Genomic DNA, 21,951 nt, shown 5'->3' on the forward strand with positions numbered 1-21,951 from the left:
ATCATATATCGACATTCAGCCTAAATATATCTGGAAATGACTTTTAGTACATATTGCCCAGCCCTAATACAACACACAGCTCAAGAAAATTAGTAAGTCATAATCAGTACAGGCCAGCTGCAGCTACAGATAAAATGTTAATCGACCACAGGGCAGACACATATAGAGAGACAACCATTCACGCTTTCATTCACACCTACGGGTAATTTACAGTCACCAATTCAACCTAAGCTGCATGTCTTTGGACTGTGGGAGGAAGACGGAGGACTCGGAGAGAACCCGCACTGACACAGAGAGAACATGCAAACTCCACATAGAAGAGTCTCAGACTGGAGTCAAACCCGCAACCCTCTCACCGTGCTAACCACTGAACCACCGTGTAGCCCACATCCACATTAAAGCAGTTAAATTTAAAAATCGATAAATCCATCTTTTTCTCTGACACCAAAAACTGAAAAATATGTGAATAACAACAACTCTATCTATCTGCCCACTGCTCCTTGCATGGTGTGTTCACTTGTGTGTAAAAAAAAAAAGGATGGGTTAAATGCAGAGGTTGAATTTCCCCATTGTGGGATTAATAAAGTAATCTTCTTCTTCTTGAAGTTGGCTGCATTAAAAAACAGTGTAGGTGACCACATAGAGCAGGAGCCTTTAGTTTTGAGTTCATTAACTATGGGGGTTGAGCTTACGCACTGTTAACATACTGTACCACGTCAAATCATTTGCATTTCTTGATTCGTAGTGCTGTGTGCGACCTATCAGAATGAAATTCACAATGCCTCATTATGTGTGTGTTTATTGAACAAAAGCATGAGAGAAATACTGAGAACCAACATTCCTGTGCTAGTGGGGAGGCCTAGGTGGCCAGTTGTTTGCACATTATTGTAAAGAACCCTGCCATGAATCACTACTGGTCATCCAACAACCACACACACTTCTCTCTGTTACTTCCTGGCCTGGCTTCAACAGGCACAGATGGCCGTGTGTACATACAGTATGTATCTGAATGTGTGTGTGGGAGAGAAGGAAAGCGCTGGAACCACAACTTTTCACCATAGCGACACAACCGCAATTTCCAAAAAATTGGGATGTTGTTAAATGTAAATGAAACAGAACGCAATAATCCGGCTTTTCCTTTGTGACATATTCAATTAAAAACTGTATTAAGACAATATTATGCTATTAATATTATTACAATTAGATGCAGGTGTTTGTATATCTGGTACCCCTTAAATTGCATGTGGCAGTTTAAAACTCCTGTAACAGGCTAATAATGACCATAATGTGTTATTATATATATAAGTATTACTATGTTTTTTGTGTCCAAATAAAGGTAGTAGCAAAGTACCCAATCAGCCACTTTATTATGTACACCTGTTCAACTGCTCGTTAATGAAAATGTGTAATCAGCCAATCACATGGCAGCAACTCAATATATTTAGGCCTGTAGACACGGTGAAGACAAGCTGATGAAGTTCAAAGCAGCATCAGAATGGGGAAGAAAAGTGATTTAAGTGACTTTGAATGTGGTGTGGTTGTTGGTCTGAGTATTTCACAAACTGCTGATCTAACAACCTAAACCTCTCTAGTGTTTACAGAGAATGGTCCCAAAGAGAGAAAATATCCAGGGAGCCTTGATGCTTGTTGATGCCAGAGGTCAGAGGAGAATTAAACAGACTGGTTCAACAGTGACTTAAATAACTACAGAAGAGCATCTCTGACACACAACACGTCCACTTAGTGGTGCATTTAATGTTCAAATTGATAAATGTTTGTTTTTTGTAAATATACACTAGATTTGATGCATTTTGTTTTCATTTGTTATTTAAACAGCATCCCAACTTTTTCGGAATCAGGGGTTGTATATCATATGCAACTTTGAAGATATTCAGCTTAAACACAAAACACTATATTCAGAAATGATTAAAAAACAATATTATGGGAGTTAAACAACTTTTCAACATTTTCCACTCAAGGCTGCACAGAGGAAACAACAAGGAAGAAATTCAACTATGTGTGTCTATGTTTTCAGTGACTTTTTTCTGCATCATCACTGTGTACGGGTTGTTAATAAAAGAAAAATAAAAAATATATAATTTGTGTGCACTATTTTATTTTTTGCTGTGGTATTGAAAGAGGTGGAATTTTTTTTGTTTTTTTAAGTTTTTAAAGTTTACATCCTAATGCAGGAAGAAAAAGAAAATGCATTAACGAGTCCACTCAGGGTCTTCTTAACTGATGACTCGAATCATAAACTTTTCTGTTTTCCTTCTTACTCTAAGACTCAGACGCGACACCGAACATATTTGTTATTCATGATATATATATATATATATATATATATATATATATATATACACATACATAAACTGCTGCATCTGATATGTTGGCCCCTAAGGAACAACGGTGAAAAAAGTGCCCTATGGTTAAACCTGATTGCTGCTGTCAAAGTATTAATTATTATCAATATTTGTAATTCCTGTATTCCTAAAATTAACTGAATAAATGTATTACTGAGTAGGTTTGTACTACCACAAAACTTGCCTATGTGTTTGGTGAATACAAAAAACATATCAAGATAAAATAAAAAATAAATGTGACATACTACAAAACTCAAGAACATGTATAATATAAAAAACATACAATAAATATGAAAAAGATACTATAAAACTACTGTAACTATGTGTAATATAAGCTTTTGAATGAGAGAGCTGTGCAGTTTTGTGATAATGGTAGACCTGGGGGTTAGGAAATGATGAATGAGGATCCCACACCGACCGACTGTATGAGTCCACAGCTGACACAACCAACCACAGCTGGAGTAACAGCTCCATCTAGTGGCATCCTAGTTCAAGTGCTACATCCCTATGTTAATGCTAAATAATACAGTGTATTGAAATGAACAGGGTTATTTTGTGCGGATATCTCTGGCATTAACTTATGGATGAACTAACAATTCTTTAAACTAAACCAGTAAAAACAGTCATACTGCACTACTACCTTACCATATTACAAGAAAACTTGCAATATTGTTACTATACTACAAGAGATACATATACTCTACCGGTCAAAAGTTTTAGAACACACCAACTTTTCCAGAATTTAATTGAAAATTATGCAGTTTAATGTCTCAGTGTACTCTGAAATTAATGCACATTTGCAACATTTAAAATTCTTTATTGAGCATGATAGTGTTTTGAAAGTAAAAAAAAGATTCAAAATCACATTTTATGTTGGACTAAAGGACTAAAAAAAGACACAAAATGACCAAAAAAAGACACAAAATGACTTACAAAGACATGAAAAGAATTAAAAAATGGACAAAATAGCCCAAGACTCCATAGAGTTAAGTTGTTAACCCATTTCTTGTTCCCTGAAAAAGGCCTACTTGCACTACTACAGTTCACCACTTACCTTTGCACCCTTTCAAGCTGTTCATTTGACTTGAACTGCTTGGATTTCAATAAAAAACTGGAAAAAATTGGGGTGTTCTAAAACTTTTGACCGGGAGTGTATGTGTATATATATATATATATATACATATATTTATATATATATAGATACATATATATATACACACACACACACACACACACACACACACACACACTTGCACTTCTATCTTTGTGAGGGCCCTCATTGTAATCGTGAATTCTCTGCCAAGGTTATAGTAGTTTGGGATTTTTCATTAGTTTTAGTTTTAATTTCGTTTTCGTGAAATGCTGTAGTTTAAGTTTAGTTTTTATTAGTTTCAGTTTTTTGTAATGGGGTATTTGTTGGGTGGGAGATTAAAAGAGGTCACAGTAGATTTTGCCTTCATTTCCTTTGCCTTATCCACCTTCATTATGAATGAAAAAAGTTGACAAAGACGAAAACGAAAGACATTTTCACTGTCATTTTAGTTACAGTTTTGTAACCACACAATACAGTTTCAGTTAATTATCTTTTTTTTGTAACCTTAACCCTAAATCAAAGTCTTAAGTCTCAAAAAAGCCTTTAAAGAAGTGAGGACTGGCCAAAATGTTCTCACTTTGCAAAATTGTCTTCACTCAGTTGGTTAAAAACGTGTTCCGGTCCTCACTATGTATGAAGTACAAGAACACACACACACACACACACACACACACACACACACATATTAGAGGGATTAATATGTTATTATTGATATGTTTGTATGGTCAATAAAATATGTTTTGTTTTTCATTACTGTCTACCTACTTTTGCAGCCCACTGTATATAAAAATTGGACCAGTCAAAAGTTTGGACACACCTTCTCAGTTAATGGTTGTTCTTTATTTGTATTACATTTCTACATTGTAGATTGAAATTGAAGGCATCAAAACTATGATGGAACACATTTGGAATTATGAAGTAAACAAAAAACTGTCAAACAAACCAGAAGATGTTTTGTATTTTAGATTCTTCAAAGTAGCACCTTTTGCTTTGATGGCCTCAAATACATTAAGGAGGCAAGAAATTCCCCAAAATTAACTTTTGACAAGGTGCGCATCATTTTTACTACATATTTCCATATGTGTTCTTTCATAGTTTTGAATTCTTCAGTATTCATCTACAATATCGAAAGGAATAAAAAATAAAGAAAAACTATTGAATGAGAAGGTGTGTCCAAACTTTTGACTTGTACTGAAAAAAAAAAAAAAATATATATATATATATATATATATATATATATATATATATATATATGTATATATATGACACTGTAATTTTTGGGCTTTTATATTTCTTTCAGAGGGTGTAGAGGCCTCAATTTGCAGCTTAAGTGTGCTTATGCGTAGGAACATGGTAGTTCTACGGTCTAAATGTAGCACACATAAATGGGTATAACACTTTGTGTGCCTTTGATTAGGTGGTTAAAATATGTTTTGTGTCAGTCACTGTTACACTGACGGTGGGTAAGTACCTCGTACAACCCCTCGTGAGATGAAGATCAGGATTGCGGTTAAAAAAATATCTGATATGCAGGTAACGGCTGATTGTAATCGAAAAGGGTTTGCCTGCTCTGTTATTTCAGTTCTACTTTAGGATCATAATACAATATTCATTTCACCTTTCAAAGAGGATTAACCCGTCACTATGAGAAAACAACTTTGTTCAACATTTCTTTTGGAACCATGACAGAACAAATGCTACTTTGAGGATCCATATTAATCAGCCCTTATTGATATTCGCTCTTTTTGATGAAAAATATCAAGATCCCCTCCAGATATGTTTCAAAACAAAATGTTCTGATTAATACCACAAAAACGTTGAATTTAAATATCATTACATCTACTCCTTTTCCCTTAAATTAAAATTTCTCTCTGTGTATATTAACTAAAGTTTCCTCATCACAAATGTGTAAGTATGTATTGTATTGGACCTTGGCTAGTTTCAAAACCATGTGTGGTGTTACAAAAATCATCATTAACGGTCATTACGTTCCAGCAGAAATACCAAACAGTCATTGATTTTAGGTTCTCAATTGTGGGGATTTCCTGTATTTCTCCATTTTGTATCTGTGTAAACTAATTATAATCAGTGAAGACGTCATCTTGGGCTTTAGTGAACTGTAGCAGGCATTTTTCACTACTCTCAGACATTTTGTAGAGAGATCAAATTTCTCTGTTCTTACAGAGTATGTATCAGCCTCAAGTCTTTCATAGTTCTGCTTAGATTTACTAGAATTATCTCTTCCACAGGGTCATAAACTGTCAAAATGTCCATGGAAAAAAACACATCCAGCCTCTTGCTAAGCCCACCTGTTAACCAACTTTATGATAGTGCCAGAACTGTGGTCACAGGTGCTGGGAATGTTTTCCAGGGGAGAGGCAAAGAACTGAATAATCAAATGCCCATTTAGCACTAACTCGTCTAAAACAGATGTCTTCAATGAACTGACTTTCAACTGACTTTTCATCAAAATAATATTATATTTCATAGAATATAATAATAATCTGTTACGGTTACTCCATCTCAGATGCATTTGCACCATTTCTTTTTCTTTCCTACACTGAAAAAAAAATGTTTTGGCCCTGTAATTATTATTTCAATCCCCTATATAAATTCTACAAAGAAATACGAATTCAGTGCTTTTACTTTAAAATAGCAGTTTTTCATATAGTGCATAACTTAGTGATTGTTTGTTATTATGTGTCCTCAGTTTTGTATGTAAATTGAATCATTCGTTCCAAGTAATACTCACTAAACCAGTAAATTGGCTTAATTAGTTGATATTTTTAAGTAAAATGTAATTAAGGGACATCAGTGAAGCTGCAATTTACTGGTGGGTTTTCATTAAAAAAATAACTGGTTCTATTAAATAAATATTACTTAGAAACAGCCAGAGTAAAGATTACAAACACTTTCTGTGTGGAAAAACTTTCCTAGCTTTTTTAAAGTAAATGTCACTTTTTTTCCAGTGTACCATGTGGAGGGGAACATTAGCTGCATACTAGCGGAAGCAGCAACCTTTATGATACTGAGCGCCATTTTTACATTTTCTTGTTAATCAGTGTGCCATATCAACATTCAGGTTAACATTAGGTTTAATTATGAGACTATATCAAAATGTAGCCTATTTATTCCATCCATATAGGCCACTGGTTCCCAACCTGGGGGTCGCCAAAGCTTCACAGGGGGTCAAGAGGGCTTCTTGATTTCATGGGTGCAAAGCTGCATTTTGACCAAGAAAGTACCAGGGAAGGAGTCCATCAGGTACTTTGGAAGGTACTAAAAGATTATGACAACATCATATCATTAAGCCTACCAACTTTCCATCTGAACAACGACTTGTAATTATCATTTTAAATAAAACATGTATTTTTAACCTGCTGTAGCTACAAAATAAAAGCACAGGTCCTTTTTTAGCTGCTTTAAATGGTATTCTCTCATTTACAAAATGTTGCAATAGCAGCAAAAGACAAAAAGTGGGAATTAAGTGTAATAAACAGAAATGTGAGCACTATAAAATAATGCTGCCATCCCTATCTGAAAGGTAATTTGGTATGCAGATGATGTGTGATATGTTTTTATACATACTCCAGTATGTATAAATATTAAATGGACTGCAGTTATATAGCACTTTTATCCAAAGCGCTTTACACTACAGACTGCGCTTATTCACCTGTTCACACACAAATTGAACAGCTGCCCCATAAAAACATGCATACATGGGCAAAATAAAAGATATAAATACAGTACTATGCAAAAGCCTGTCTTGATAACGGGTGCTTTTATTTTGAAAGGACGAAAATATACTTCTTGTTGATCGTAACACTAACTCAACTGAAATTAAACTGCAAAAATAATGTCAAGGAGTCCAATGTTTTATGTTTTAGCACCCAAAGAGGCATGAGGTTAGTTTTCACAGTAATTTCATATTTAAATGTGTTTTGTGTTTAAATAAGTTTTGGATCAAATTTCACCTAGTAATTCATTCTAGAAAGGTTTGATACAGTAAGCTAGTTTTGCTCAAATTAATACTCTGTATTTCTCTGTGTTTTATAATTGTAATTGCAACTTCCAGTTTGCAAACTGTAGCTTTATCCAACTTAATTCTCAGCTCATTGGCTTATTGACGTACGGCCGCAGAACTGAACGATCGGCGTGTTTCAGTTCAATGATACTGATACACAGTCAGAGATAAAAGTGTAAATTAAAAAATACACAGATAGATTAAAAATTCCATGTGGTCGACCAAATTCTTAACAACAATCGATCATCAATTAATTATTCTCATTCCTATTGGCGACAATGGGACCCATCTATTCAATGCATTCATTCATTCTTAATTATTTCTTATTTAAAGAATATTGAACAATTAAGTGAACTTATACGTAGATGTATTTATTTGTTATGTCTTGTTTTACAAAGTTAGGCAAACAATGTTTGAATCAGGTCTAATCTAAAAATTGTCCAGAAGATGCTCGGTCTGTGTTGGCTGGCTCACCTTTATGATCAGGACTAAACCCAAACAGGGACAGAGTCCCTGGACTGAAAAGTCCTGCAAGTCGCCGTGTTTCCCATCTTAGCTGCCTACAGACTGACCTCAGGTCTGCTGTGCATTACATATAAGCAGCATGATAACCCGTCTAGATGGACTGAATGAGCTTATTTTTCTGATATTATTGAAAATCATACCATTATAAATACCCTGGAGTACTCCAATACTGCCCAAGACTACTTGGAACAGTATTCATTATCAGCATATACAGGTATCAATATAGATATCAGGCCTGAAAAAAATCAAATCCATTCATCCCTTATGTTGAAACACTAGTATATGAGTCTGTGTTTTCTTGTTTCCATAGTTGCATTTGTGTCGAATATGCTTGTGCAGTGTTGACTGTCAGATCGTCAGCAAAAGCTGCACAAGGACCCAGCTTCTATTTACTTTCATGAACTTCAAATCATTCGATTTTTAGCAGTTGAAATGCAAATAGAGACGACATGTTGTAAAGACTTATCAGGGTATATGCATGAGCACCGGTGCCCTCTCGAATCATATATTACTTGTAATCAAATATAATAGAGCTGTAAAGGGAATATTGTGTCTGTCATCCTGTTATCAGCTTGCAGAGTTACAGTTTATGGGGTTATGCAAAGATGGTAGAGCTCATAGATCCAGTGTTAGTCAGGCTGGCATCCTCTTGACAATAAAACCAACAAGGAATTTTTAAGGGGTTTTATTTTTGTTGTGCAGAAGTACAAAGTAACAAAGTACTTTTCTCAGTAACACTGTAATGCAACTAATTACTTTTTAATGGCATGAATCTTGTAATGTAATAAGTTAGATTTAAAATGAATGACACTATTCATGTAAGAAATGCCAGGATTCATAGGTCCTATATATAGCAATGTGCCATTTGGATAGTAGGCTGTTACATGAACATTTGCAAGCCCTAAATTTGTCACTTAAAATGATCATTTGTCTGTACCTTCCAATCACATCCACTTACATTGCAAGCAACACACATGGCTGCTAGAGAATTCTTTGTTGCTATTGGCTCCATTGTGCATTTTGCAAACATGGAAAACGTCAGTGTTGTTGCAGTGCTTTGCTAACATTTATTTAACCTTCAGAAGAGAGCAGAGGCTCTATACCACACAACAAACTAGTAGGGGTGGGCGATATGGCCCTAAAAGATTATCACGATATTTCAGAGTATTATCGCGATAACGATATTCTTGACGATATCAAAAATACTGAAAAATAGATAGAAAATTATTTTGTAGTCCATATAAATAAATAAAAATTGTACAACAAAATAAAAATCAATCATAAATCTAAATGTAGTGTAAATTGCAGTTGCCAAATACCAAAAAATTACTTACTTGAGTATTAGCGAATAATAATAAAAAATAACCTTCTAGGGGGTCTTGGGGCCCCCTGGGAGAAAATTTTGTACATTTTATAGTACAATGTGATCAATCTCGTCCACTGTGAGAGCTAAATGTGAGCAAACACCTCACAAACACATCATTGCCTATTTTAATTAATTATTGTAAAGGAGAATAAAGGTTCTTCTATGTTTTATTTAAGGCATCTTATTTTGACAGTCTTCTTGTAATTTCTGTGGTGGATTCTGTGCTCTTATTTTGAAAGCTGCATTTGTGAAGCGACAGGAACTAATAGTAGCTTTTTGTGATTAAAACAACTTTAATTGTTAGCTAATGTTAGCTCGCGGCTAACAAACGGCACAATGCAACAGTGTGTTTGGACCGTTTGGACCTCTGACAGGACAGGTTGATAGTATTTAGATCGGCTCACGCACACACAGACGCACAGAGAGAGAGAGTGGGACGGGACTGATACATTACAGACAGGTAGGTGCTTGTTTTGAAGCGCAGTGGGAGGGCAGCTCGGTATATTCAGTGCGTGTGTGTGAATGCGTGCGCATGTCTTGGAGGAGGACAGAGAGGTGGGTCGGGGTTTAGACTAACTGACGGGTGACAGACACTGCTGAGCAGAGACACAACGCAAAATAACTCTATGTTATGAATAGTGTAGATATACTTTCAGTAGCTTGAAATGTGACGTTAGAGCAGCACAAGAGACTCTGGCGGGCCGCCAAGGTCTAGGTAATTAATAGGAAATCCTTACGCCACTTTGTCAAGAAGTAGGGCATGTTGCCAATGTCGTGATATGCATTTTTTTTACCCATAAAAAAAATATACCGGTATTATCGTGAACGATACGATATGGCACACCCCTACAAACTAGTCTTGTAAAGTAACTCCATGTATTGCATGTTTTGTAGTATTTAAAGTTTTTTCCACCTATTTTCGTCACCTACTTTAGTCTCTTGGCCAATGAAATGCATCAGAATATATGTGGGAGAGTCGCAATGCAACATGGGACTTTTACAGAACTGAAATCACGGCGGAAGACGACTATAGCGGAGGGAGCTCAGATATAACAGCTATAAGCTCTCAAATACTTGCTGAATTTCATTTCCATCTGCTACAGAGGCTGAAAAATCTATTATTTAGTAGGAAGTGTTGACACTTCTGTTGAATTTCCAGAAAAACTTCAGGTTTTAGGGGGTTATTTTAAAATCGCCCAGAGGTTTTCCAGGCATTTTTTCCAGGCGTTTTAGGCCTAAATGGGTTAAGGCTTAAAATGAGGCATAATTAATGGTTGCTTTAACTAACAAGTGGTTGTTCTCGCAGGTGGCCCTCTGCTGCATTCAGCATTCCTGAGCTTACCTGTGCTCTACCTCTTGGCCAATAGGGGGGCTCAGGCACTGTCAAGATGGTGTCGGCCAGAGCCACAGGAGCCACCACCTTTGAGCTTCATTTTGGCTCTTCAAAAACCAACTGGTGACATTATGGAAACAACATCCATATTTTCTCTAGTCTTTGATTACAGGTCATATCCATTAGGCTCCAGCTATTTTTATTCCAAAACTAGAGATGGTCCGATCAGGTTTTTTGGGACCGATACCGATCACCTAAAGCCTCACCGATCCGATTACCGATCAGAACCGATCGATCACGTGGTACAATATTAATATTTATATTTTACTCTTTTTTTCCCCCCCATCAATTCATCCACTCATGCACAGGCCTATAGTCTGTCATGTAAGATAACCTTGTAATCATTTATTTACGAGATACTACTCGATTACCTAGATTGACCTTTATTTATTGCATAGCAGTAACTTTAATTTTCCTTCATAGCAGCAGTGGCACTGTGGAAAACAATATGCCAACATGGCCTCTATAGGGCAGTCAAGAACAGGCAAGAGCTTCATGTTGAAAGTTCAGTCATTTATTGATACTATCCATTTTAAATGGCTGTATTGTTGCATATATTGTACAAAATAAAATTCAAATAAAAATTGAGCCTATTTAACAGGCTAAACAAACTCAAAATGCCAGTCTGAACATTGGTGGCTTTATTGCACATTGTTACACAGTACAGTGTAACATATTATAATTGCTCACTCTCACACTAACATTTTTCTAAATGTTTAAACGCTTGCATAAATTGCCGCTACCGTGTGTGACATCGGACTCACTCACTTCGAAAAAGTTCCATATGGCAGACATGTTGTGGGTGTGTGTAGGTGCATGCAGGCTGCGTGACCACAACACAACACATCTTCTTCGTTTTAAAGCGGTTTTGTTTCAGCGCACTACCGCCACCTTTGGATCCGGAATGTATATCACATCATAACAAACACTTGTAAAGCACATGTACGTATAATGCGATTGGATCTGTGATTTTAACCTTTGATCTGATTTTTCGATCGATCGCTTTTTTATCATATCGGGCCGACCCGATCAGTTGCAGATCAATCGGCGTCATCCCTATCCAAAACACCATATTTTACAATGCCTGTTTCCTTCAACCCCACTTTCCATCTTTATCTGTCAGTCAGGTTAAACATGGCCTAAAGCTAAAGTCCTTCTAATGCAGAAGTGCTAAACCACCCAAAACAAACCACAGACCACAGGCTGGAACAGAGATGGCTCGATATCATTAAAAAATAGAGCTGGATCCACATCACAGAGTCACAGAGTTCTGTCAGTCTACATACAGGTTTCAACTGTAGATTAATCTCTCTCTATTTGCCTAACCCCTTCTCTTTGTCTCACTACCACTGATTTCTGTGTAGATGGGTGTCTTGGGCACATTTGAGCTGTGCAGGTTAAAGTAGTAAATAAAAAAAAAAAAAGAGGGAATACTTATCTTTTAAATTTTTATCTGTAACTGTCATTTCTGATTAATGTTCATGGAAATCAAATAGATAACACAGGTGCATGGAGCACCTGGACTGCTTATTTACATACTACATAATCTCCAAAACAGAATTCGGTAAACATTGCCAAAAACTAAACTGGTTATTTCCTTTCTGAGTTTTCATTAAAAATAAGAGGTTTGGGTCACATCTGTTAATAAACAAATAAAATGTGTATTGAGATGTCAAAATTAATTAGATACTTGTTACTCATTGTACTTAAATTTAATATTTAATATTCACCTCTATGAAAAATGCAGGCTTTGATCTGTGCAGCATCATGTCTAAATTATTTAGAATTTCAGCTTTCTACAAAATCGTAGATTTCTGTCCTTTATATCGTTATAAAGTCACCTGGCTGTCTTGTTGTATTAAAAATTAAGTCAATTCATAAATAAAATAAATAAGACTTTTTTTCGTGTCACAGACTCCAGTTATTAGAAGTGCATCCATTCAGTTCATCTGTTCACCCAGAGACACGTACTATAAGTCTGCAGGCTCAACAGTTACATTACACAAACGATGTCCAATGTATTCATCTTTATTAATTCACTGACCAACACATACAGTAAAATAATAATCATTGTATTGTATTTTTTGTATTATCATTATATACAACAATATTGTATTGTGACATTACATTAAAAGCTTATTTTTGGGTTATATAACCAAAGGATTTATTAACCATTTAAAAATCTACTAAATCTTTAGTAACACCCCAACAAACAACACAATACAGCAAACAAACTCTGTGCACTGCACATGACCTCTGTGAAGCTCTGCTGTAGCCAACATTTGGGTACATTTGGTTATTCAAATCAGATGCTGTTTCACCTAATCAAATGCTCCTCCTTACTTGAACATATTTTTTCAAGTCAGTTCAATTTACAAGTGGAAGGTAGTTTATCTGGGACAAGAAGTAACAATGAAATTTTTAAGGCGACCATTTTTTTTAAATCACAGGAGCCCAAAGTTTACAGCCGTAAGGGAAGGAGCTTTCTTTCATTCCCTGTGCCTTTAAGGGGATAGTTCGGGATTTGGGCCTTTAAGCTGTATGAAATACTTGCCAGTACTGGATGCAGAGCTATAAGCTGACTTTCAGAGCTCCGGCCTCTGAGTTCTGGGTGGTTCCGAACATAGAATAGATAGTTCTGGCAAGCTGGCAGGGTCACGAAACGACAAGGTTTTACTCCACAAAACTATGTTCACCCTCTTGCATATCACAATTTACTTGGTAATATTTTGTCACATGAAAACCAGGAAAATAGAATGCAGCCAGTTTACAGGTGAACTCGGAAAGTAAGCGAATAGCCTTGCATCCAATACACTGCTATCTAGTTACCAATCAACTAAATGCACTACACACAATTATCCCTTTAAGGGATGCAAGAATAATCACTTTCATTCATTCATCCATTATCCTTAACCGCTTATTGAAAGTCATTCTTATTCTTATTCTTATTCGTTGGTCCCCAGGGGCTGAAGCTGATCCCAGCTGACGTTGGCCGAGAAGTGGGGTACACCCAGCACACTATCACAGGACAGACACATAGAAGCCCCTTTCATAGTGCGGTCCTGCAAATGTCCCACTATATTGCCGGAAAGATCTGTGTCGGCTTTTCACCTTAGGGCATTCATAGTGACGCAAAGATGTGATATTCGTGCCCTTTCATAGTGCAGTCTGGCATCGTGGAATGAGGTGGGAGGAGACGATAGTGGGAGGAGACGATAGTGGGAGGAGACGATAGTGGGAGGAGACGATAGTGGGAGGAGACGATAGTGACGTGCGACAGAGCAGCAGCAGTGCTAACAGGCTACACAGTTAGCTCTGTAACAGTACAGTGTGTATGTGCTGCAGCAGTATGTGTTCACGTAGCGACCTCCGTTTGTTTACAACAAGCATTGGACACCCAGTGGTTTGTTTAAATTCAGCGGTGGACACCACGTGTACAGTTAGCATGCCAGTTTGTTTACAATAAGCGGGGGACACTGTGCCCAGTTATCGACGGTGGCCGCAGTTGTTGTGAATGCTGCTGATCTGATGACTGTGGGACCAAGTGGAAGGTGTGTGTTAGACGTCACGCGCAACGTCAAATATTCCTCCTTGCCGGGATGTCCCCGTTCGTAGAGGTCCCTCACCAATTTTCCTCTGTGACTTCCTCTGGAGGCGTAAAATTTGTGGGATCACTTGATCCCTGCATTCCGCTTTTGGCGCGTTCATAGTAGAGGCGAGACGTTCTAGAGCCGTAAATGTTCTGGCATGAAACAGCACTATGAAAGGGGCTAGAGAGACAGATAACCATTCACACTCTCATTTACACCTACTGGTAATTTAGAGTCACTAATTAAACCTAAGCTCCATGTCTTAAGACTGTACTGAACAATCTAATTTATCAAATTTAATTTAATCAATATAATTAAAACATATCTTCAATTTACAGTCCTATAAACCCAAGGTAATGAATTTATGACATTAAAAGGCAGCGTATCCTTACAATGGGAGGTTAATGTTTGCTGTTCTTGATTAAAGACTGATTACCACAGAAGTTATCAAGGAGCCAAGAACAATACAGCAAATGCAAACTGGACACGTGCACAGTCATGCAGCCCAGTAAAAGTCAGCCACCATGCTGCAATAAGAGGTTCCTCTTTCCTGTTATTAATAATTGAAACAGGTGGTTGCTGAAACAAATAGGTTTGCTTCCTGTTTCCTGCCAGGACAGGAAGCTAACTTCTTGCTAAGTGGCCTCTGGGTTACAAACACTTAAAAACTATTTATCATTCTACTGTCCAATGCGTTTTTCAGTTGATAGACAAACAATTTGAAAACGAAAGCATAAACAACCACCCTGTTCTTTTCAGATCATCACTAAATGTGAGTGTAGATTCAGAGGACTTTGTCTTGTGTTTTTCCAACTGCAGCTACAACTTGGAAAAGCCTTAAAACAGTTACGGCGTTGTCATAGGCGGGGTGCCAGTTAATCACACAGACTGATAAAAGGGATGTGACATTCTCACAGTTTCAACTCAACTGGTCTGTTATTGCTGCAGTTCCTTCCACAACATGTGCGGTCGAGGAATGACTCAAACATTGAGTTCTACACTGTAGGCATTGCTTTAAAGTAATAACATTTGGTTGTAGAAACAGAGAAAGGTGATAGAAATGGACAGCAAAGGAGTTCAAAATTACACAAGTGAGTGTTCCGGGTAAAACATGAGGGGTTGAGTGTGTGACAGGCTGCTGAGGACCCCTTATAAGATAGAGAACATCCCGGAGACCCCTCGTGTATGTCCCGTCATAATTAGCCATAGCCGATTTTATTTACACCTCTCTAGTTGTAATTATGTGCTATCACAGTGTCATTTTTTGGCAAATGAATAACAAAAAATTACAGGAACTTAACGAAACAGAAAATATTCAAGAGCATTATTTACATGATATATGTGTTAATAACAATATTCAACATTTTAAATTTCACGTTTTTTTGTCAATACTCAGATTTGAAACACCACTAATGTGACAGAATAATACATGAGACATGTATTAGAAACATATTAAAACGTATTATTTGCTGATTCTTAGTCAGTGCTTTTTAGATTACAAAGTGATCCAAGAACTATTATAGATCAAAAAATGTAAATGTTATTCATTGAACTATAAGGCCTTTTGTATAAAATAATAGAAATACATTAATAAACATGCTAGTTTAAATAAATTAATCTCAATACTTTTCAGGGAACCCCTGAAAAGAGTGCTACAGACCCCACTTTGAGAACTGCTCTACAAGTATCTCACTAGTATTTGCCCCTAAAATAGATATGTTCGAACCTGAAAGTTCATTTACAAGCAGTGCGCGAGTGTAGATGAGGCTACAACTTACCTACTTATACCACAATCTTTGTTTTTCCCCACAGCTGCTTAATGTGTAAAAACTACAAGGCCCACAAGCCACAATTTTAAAATCACAGTAGGGTTCAATGAGACATTGCACTTACATGAACTGAAGTGGCTACGTACAGATTTAATTTGAAATGGCTCAAGATGTTCCCATGTCTAGTATCTTCCACTTCCATAGTCTTAGTCATAGTCACTGATTTTCCAGTATTGTAAAAAATACTAATACCACACTATGGAAATAATCCTATACAAGTATTTAAAACCTTACTGAAGTAAAAGTATATCCAAATGTTAATAAAAATGTAGTTGAAGTACTCAAAGTGAAAGTATTGGTAGCACAGCCAAATGTTTCATCTCAGTCTTTTATTATCATATATGATGTTTTTGGTTTATTATTACTGGTGCAATTAATGTGTATGTTGTATTTTACTGCTGCAGATTTTTCTGGTTGTGCTCATTTTAAACCTTTATATACTATCGGGTGGAGTTAACCTGTGAGATGTGATGGGAAAGAAGGGCATCAAATGGGAATACTTAAGTATAGTTCAAGTAGAGGTGGGCGATATATATAATCTACCATAATAGCGTTAACATCGTTTCAACAATATGCAATTTTACATTATCAAGTATTCATAATATCTCAAAAAGAAAAAAACAAACTGATGTATACCCATTTAATGTCTCTACATGGAAGTTTAACTGGGAGTCTCTTGAATGCTTAAGTCTAAAGAAAATAAACAAGAGCTGTTGTTCTGAAACATTGTGTCCATCCATAGTTGTCCTGATAAGGAAGAAGAATTTTGATTGCTTTTTGTTTTTGGTAAAGAAATAAGAAAGAATTCTCATTTTTTTTGCCCATATTGCCCACCCCTAAGTACAAGTACTTTAGGTTTGTACTTTAGCATATGCACTTTGTCACATTGCACCACTGTGGTTTTCAAAGTGATAACTGTGAGTCATAACTGACACAACACATGTGCATTATAAATATGAATGTCAGCTGAACTTGATAAATGATACAGGCCATGGGTGTTTCAGTAACATTATGTTAGCAGAGACCGAACACTGGTGATTTGGAAAATTGATCATCAATAAATGTAATCAACCATTGCTGCCCTCATGTTAAGAAAGTCTGCAAATCGCTTGTATGTTATTGATAAGTCCAAAACCAGAAGAAGGTATACGCAACTGCCAGGTTACCCTCACTAAAACAGCCGGCACTATAGCTGGAATGATGAAACACAGTCACCTGCATTGGGGAAATAAAAGAAACTGACACTTGCACCTTAAAATGTATGCAGACATCATACACCATTAGAAAACTAAAGAGTGGCTCCAAGAGCAATCCTGCCAGAGTTTGTTCCTTGTTCGTTCACAAGGTACAAATAATTAAAATGCATTTACAAAGACATACAAGTACACATAATAGTTGTTTTCAGACCAAACAGTTCTGGGGACTCCCTGAGAACTACATACCTTAAAGGACTCTTACTCTTTAAGCATTCACACCACCAACAGGAACAATGACTAACTTCTCTGAAACAGGAGCTAAAGAAGTTCCTCAAAACAGAGTTGTAAAAGCAACAATCGTTCGTAGTTCTAGCGGTGCAGACACAATAAAAAGGGAGGGTTATTATAAATATGAAAAAGTTACTTTAACATTAGTTCTATTCATGGCTAGTGTGAGAGTATTTCCAATAATGAGTCAACTCAAATGTGATGTTACACTACAGAACGACGAATGAAAGGAGGTAGGTAAGACACTGAAATAAGAAACAGAAATACGTCTCAATCCAGAAAAAAATGCTTACATGTAGCACAAACAGACAAAGGCTGGAACCCTGTACTCAAATATTGAATGAGTAATCCAAAGCATGTCCAAGCAAAGGGCAGGGCTGTCATTTTTTAACTAATTTAGAGCGTCAAGGTTTAACAATGACAGTGTTAAAAGATCATACAACAATCTGAGCAGGTGTTGATGTAATACTACCTTTAGGGCATATTGTGACTGGCTTACCCAGGTATGCTGAAAGAATACCACAGCCTACAGGCATGTCTACAGGACAGGTGTGAGTGTGTGAGAGAGGAGGAAGCATCAGCTGAGGCTGCAGTCAGTTTATAAACACTAGCTTGTCAGACTGTCATTCATTGTGGCCTTGGATGGCTAGCTTGATCGCTACCTGACATTACCAATGCCGTGTGCTGGTAGAAAAACGTTTGCTTGAGCAATCCCACATCCCATTTCATAAACGGCATCACAGCACCAGGATTTCACCATGATCTTGTATATCGTCACCCTGTTAAAATAACCACCTAACTCATTTTTTCAAGTTTTGCAGGAAACACAAAAAACTTCACCAAAAGTGTAACATATGACATTTAATGAATTTCACTCAAAAAGGATGTAACAAAGGATGGCTATTGGCATAGTAATAACACTGTGTGAAAATTATGTAACTTAAGAGAAATAAATGACTTAGGCAATTTTTTGAACATGCTTTTGTGACTTAAGCAAGATATGGTAACAGTTAATTTTGAAGGTGTCTACATAAGAGTCACACAAGCCTGTCAGAAACATGACATGACAAGTATCATGAGCATTAATGTTACTTCAAAGTGTCATTAATGTTCATGACACATCCCATGTCATGTTTATGACACGCTCATGTCACTCTTATGTAGTCACCTTAGAGTAAAGTGTTACCATATCTTGCTTAAGTCACAAAGGCATGTTCAAAAAATTGCCTAAGTCACATTTTATTTTGACTTAGGCATAATAAATCCGCTTAAGTCACACACTTGACATAGGCCATTATCTTAAAGGGGTAAAATCACATGATCTGATCAACTGAGGATGTAGGTGATTTTACCATAGGTGGCCGGCGTCATGAGATGATTTAGGGAAAAAATGACATAGGCGATTATTTTAACAGTGTGACGATATCAGTGTCAGTAGCGTTGATTTTCTCATTTCTGCTACACAACTAGCCTAAATAGTTAGCCCCGTTAGCTAGCATCAGCTGCATAATGATAACAAGATGTGGAGTCCACAGCCACACCCACAGCTCATGTTTACATTTGACAGGTCACCAGCCGTCCATCAATACACACAACCTGGAAAAATCACACACAACTGTGGTTTGCCTATAGCTGCATTAAACTGACTCAAACTGTGGTCAATGTTGGCCTGTTAGCTAACAAGCAAGCTAGGCTCACGCTTCATTTCATCACCATATAGCCTGTTGGCTAAAATAGCTAATGTTAGCCTGCCGGTGGCTAGGGCAGCTAAGCTAGCTCATGAACAAAAGGTCTGATAACATATGGGATGCAACAACACACACGCACATTATTATTAGTAAAGACTTTTTCATAAGCATTTTATTCTTACCGGAGAGTCGGACCAACACAAGCCGTGTCGGTGCTCTCAATTTCCTGTAAAATCCGCTCGTGCTCCGTTATACACTCCAAGGTTTCATTCTCCGCCATGATTGTTGTGTGTGTGTGTGTGTGTGTGTGTGTGTGTGTTGTGGCTGCAGCTACAGCTGAGGACAGGTCAGTGTGAGGACTGGCCTGTGGGGGGCGCACTAGAGCCGGAATTCATTCAACGTCAGCAGCTGTGTTTCCACCATAGGTTTCCACATATCCTGTACGTTACAGTATTACAGAATCATATACCAAGACATTGACCCAGTAATCCTCAAAGGAAAATTATGGGGGATATACCACAGACCAAGTGGACCACATAGAACACATTTAGATAGATAGATAGATAGATAGATAGATAGATAGATAGATAGATAGATAGATAGATAGATAGATAGATAGATAGATAGATAGATAGATAGATAGATAGATAGATAGATAGATAGATAGATAGATAGATAGATAGATAGATAGATAGATAGATAGATAGATAGATAGATAGATAGATAGATAGATAGATAGATAGATAGATAGATAGATAGACTTTATTTATCCCAAGCTGGGAAATTACAGTGTAGCAGCAGCATTACACACAGAGACAATAACAACACAATTAAGTAAAAAGAATAACCTAGGCATACTTCAAGCAATAAAATATAAAAATACAATAAAATATAAAGTGTCTAAAGAAGGAGTAGAATAGAATTCCAGTGCAGAATAAATATGAATATACAGAATAAAAATGTTGGTGCTATGAAACAAATAAGGTGCAATGAACAGTGTGCATAAAAACACATAAAGTGCAGATTTCTGATGTTTTCAAAAAAATTCTACCTGTAAATGTCAAAGATCTGTGATGTGACATGTACGATACATTGAGCATTTATGGTATGTTTATGATATTTCTTATTAAAAAAAAAAATTAGACACTTTTCTGCTTACATATATCAAAATTGTGACTTTAATTTGTTCAGGAAATATGGTCAGAACAAGTTAAATACAGCAATACAGGACACCCTATTAACTGATTAGAATTGTTAAATGGGTTAAAACTTAGCCTATTACCAAAAAATAAGCTTTTTGAAATTAACTACTTTTTCACATTTCTGTTTCCAGTCACACCCACATTTGAAATAAAAATAAATACTGCCTTATCTTTAACTGATGTTCAATTCTAGGGTCAATTAAAAAATATCATAATAAAAGTGTCACCTGTAAATCAATAATATAGATTTAAAGACTAATTAAAAAAATATATTAAAAAATACTATATATATATATATTTGCACATATACATATATATACATATACATATACATATACGACATTTTAGATAATGTATGTTTTTCATGTACGTATCTTCAATACGTAGGGTGTAATGTCGGTCCTGTGTCTTATCCTTGCTTGATGTTAGGAATTTAAAAACCCTAACAGTGGAGCGACTCTGTCTCTCTAGCCAGCAGCTCCCATTAGTTTCTTTCCTGTGTCCTATGTCAATGCGCCCTTAGAAGACTTCCTAATGGGATTTTGATGTGTATATTGACATCAATCAGCATTCAAATCATTCAATTTGTAAGTCAGGAGTGTCCTGAATGTTGCATGAGTTTACCTTAAGGTGGTTCCCAGAGGCAGGTCCACAGATTCTAACTCTGCAAAGATATTCCCAAAAACCTTCTCTTCTTTGTTCTCCTCTTCACTTTGACTGGGAGGGTCAGGTAAAGCTGCATGGACCCTGTCACTGGCCATTTCTCTCTTCAGATTCTAAGTATGAGGACTTGATTCCTGCATGTGAGAAAGAGAAGGAAACCAAGAACTCTCTATTTCTGTATGTGTGTGTGTGTGTGTGTGTGTGTGTGTGTGTGTGTGTGTGTGTGTGTGTGTGTGTGTGTGTGTGTGTGTGTGTGTGTGTGTGTGTGTGTGTGTGTGTGTGTGTGTGTGTGTGTGTGTGTCATGGATTTCAGGGCACCTGCTATGGTCAGCAGAAAAAGAGGGAGCAACAGGAAAAGGAGACCTTGTGATTCACTGGACTTTGAAGCCAACTCTGAAGCCTTGTGTGTGCATTTGTCTCATCTACTGTAAACCCTGAAGAAACACCACAAAGAAGCAGACCTGTTGGCTTTATTCACCAAAGCATACTTGAAATTAGATAGATAGTTAGATTACTTCATTCATCCCAGAGGGGAAATTAGGTTGTCATAGCAGTTTGATACAATAAAATAAAAAGGATATAATGGAATACTGAGGTAGAAAAAACTAAAAAACTAAAAAAAAAGAATAGGACAAGGACACTTAAAAAAACACAAGATAAATAAATAGGTAAATAAGGTCTAGTGGCAGGATGATGATAATGATACTGATGATATGATGGTAGTGTTATTG

The 21,951-nt window shown here is 36.6% G+C and overlaps 1 protein-coding gene across 3 annotated transcripts in view; it reads right to left on the reverse strand.

Annotated features, from left to right (window-relative positions):
- Positions 1 to 21,389, reverse strand: part of exoc6 (exocyst complex component 6) — a 70,123-nt gene extending 48,734 nt beyond the window's left edge. The window contains exon 1 of one of the 3 annotated variants that reach the window (XM_059324123.1): positions 21,182 to 21,389. In XM_059324123.1, the coding sequence (XP_059180106.1) occupies positions 21,182 to 21,318 (137 nt within the window). In that variant the 5' untranslated portion in view covers positions 21,319 to 21,389. Of the gene's footprint in view, positions 1 to 19,537; positions 19,672 to 21,181 lie in introns of those variants that run through there. The other 2 variants (XM_059324124.1, XM_059324125.1) reach the window with 2 other exon arrangements.
- Between the last annotated feature and the right edge of the window lie 562 nt (positions 21,390 to 21,951).

This window comes from Centropristis striata, chromosome 21 (assembly GCF_030273125.1).
Source record: "Centropristis striata isolate RG_2023a ecotype Rhode Island chromosome 21, C.striata_1.0, whole genome shotgun sequence".
Taxonomy (NCBI): domain Eukaryota; kingdom Metazoa; phylum Chordata; class Actinopteri; order Perciformes; family Serranidae; genus Centropristis; species Centropristis striata.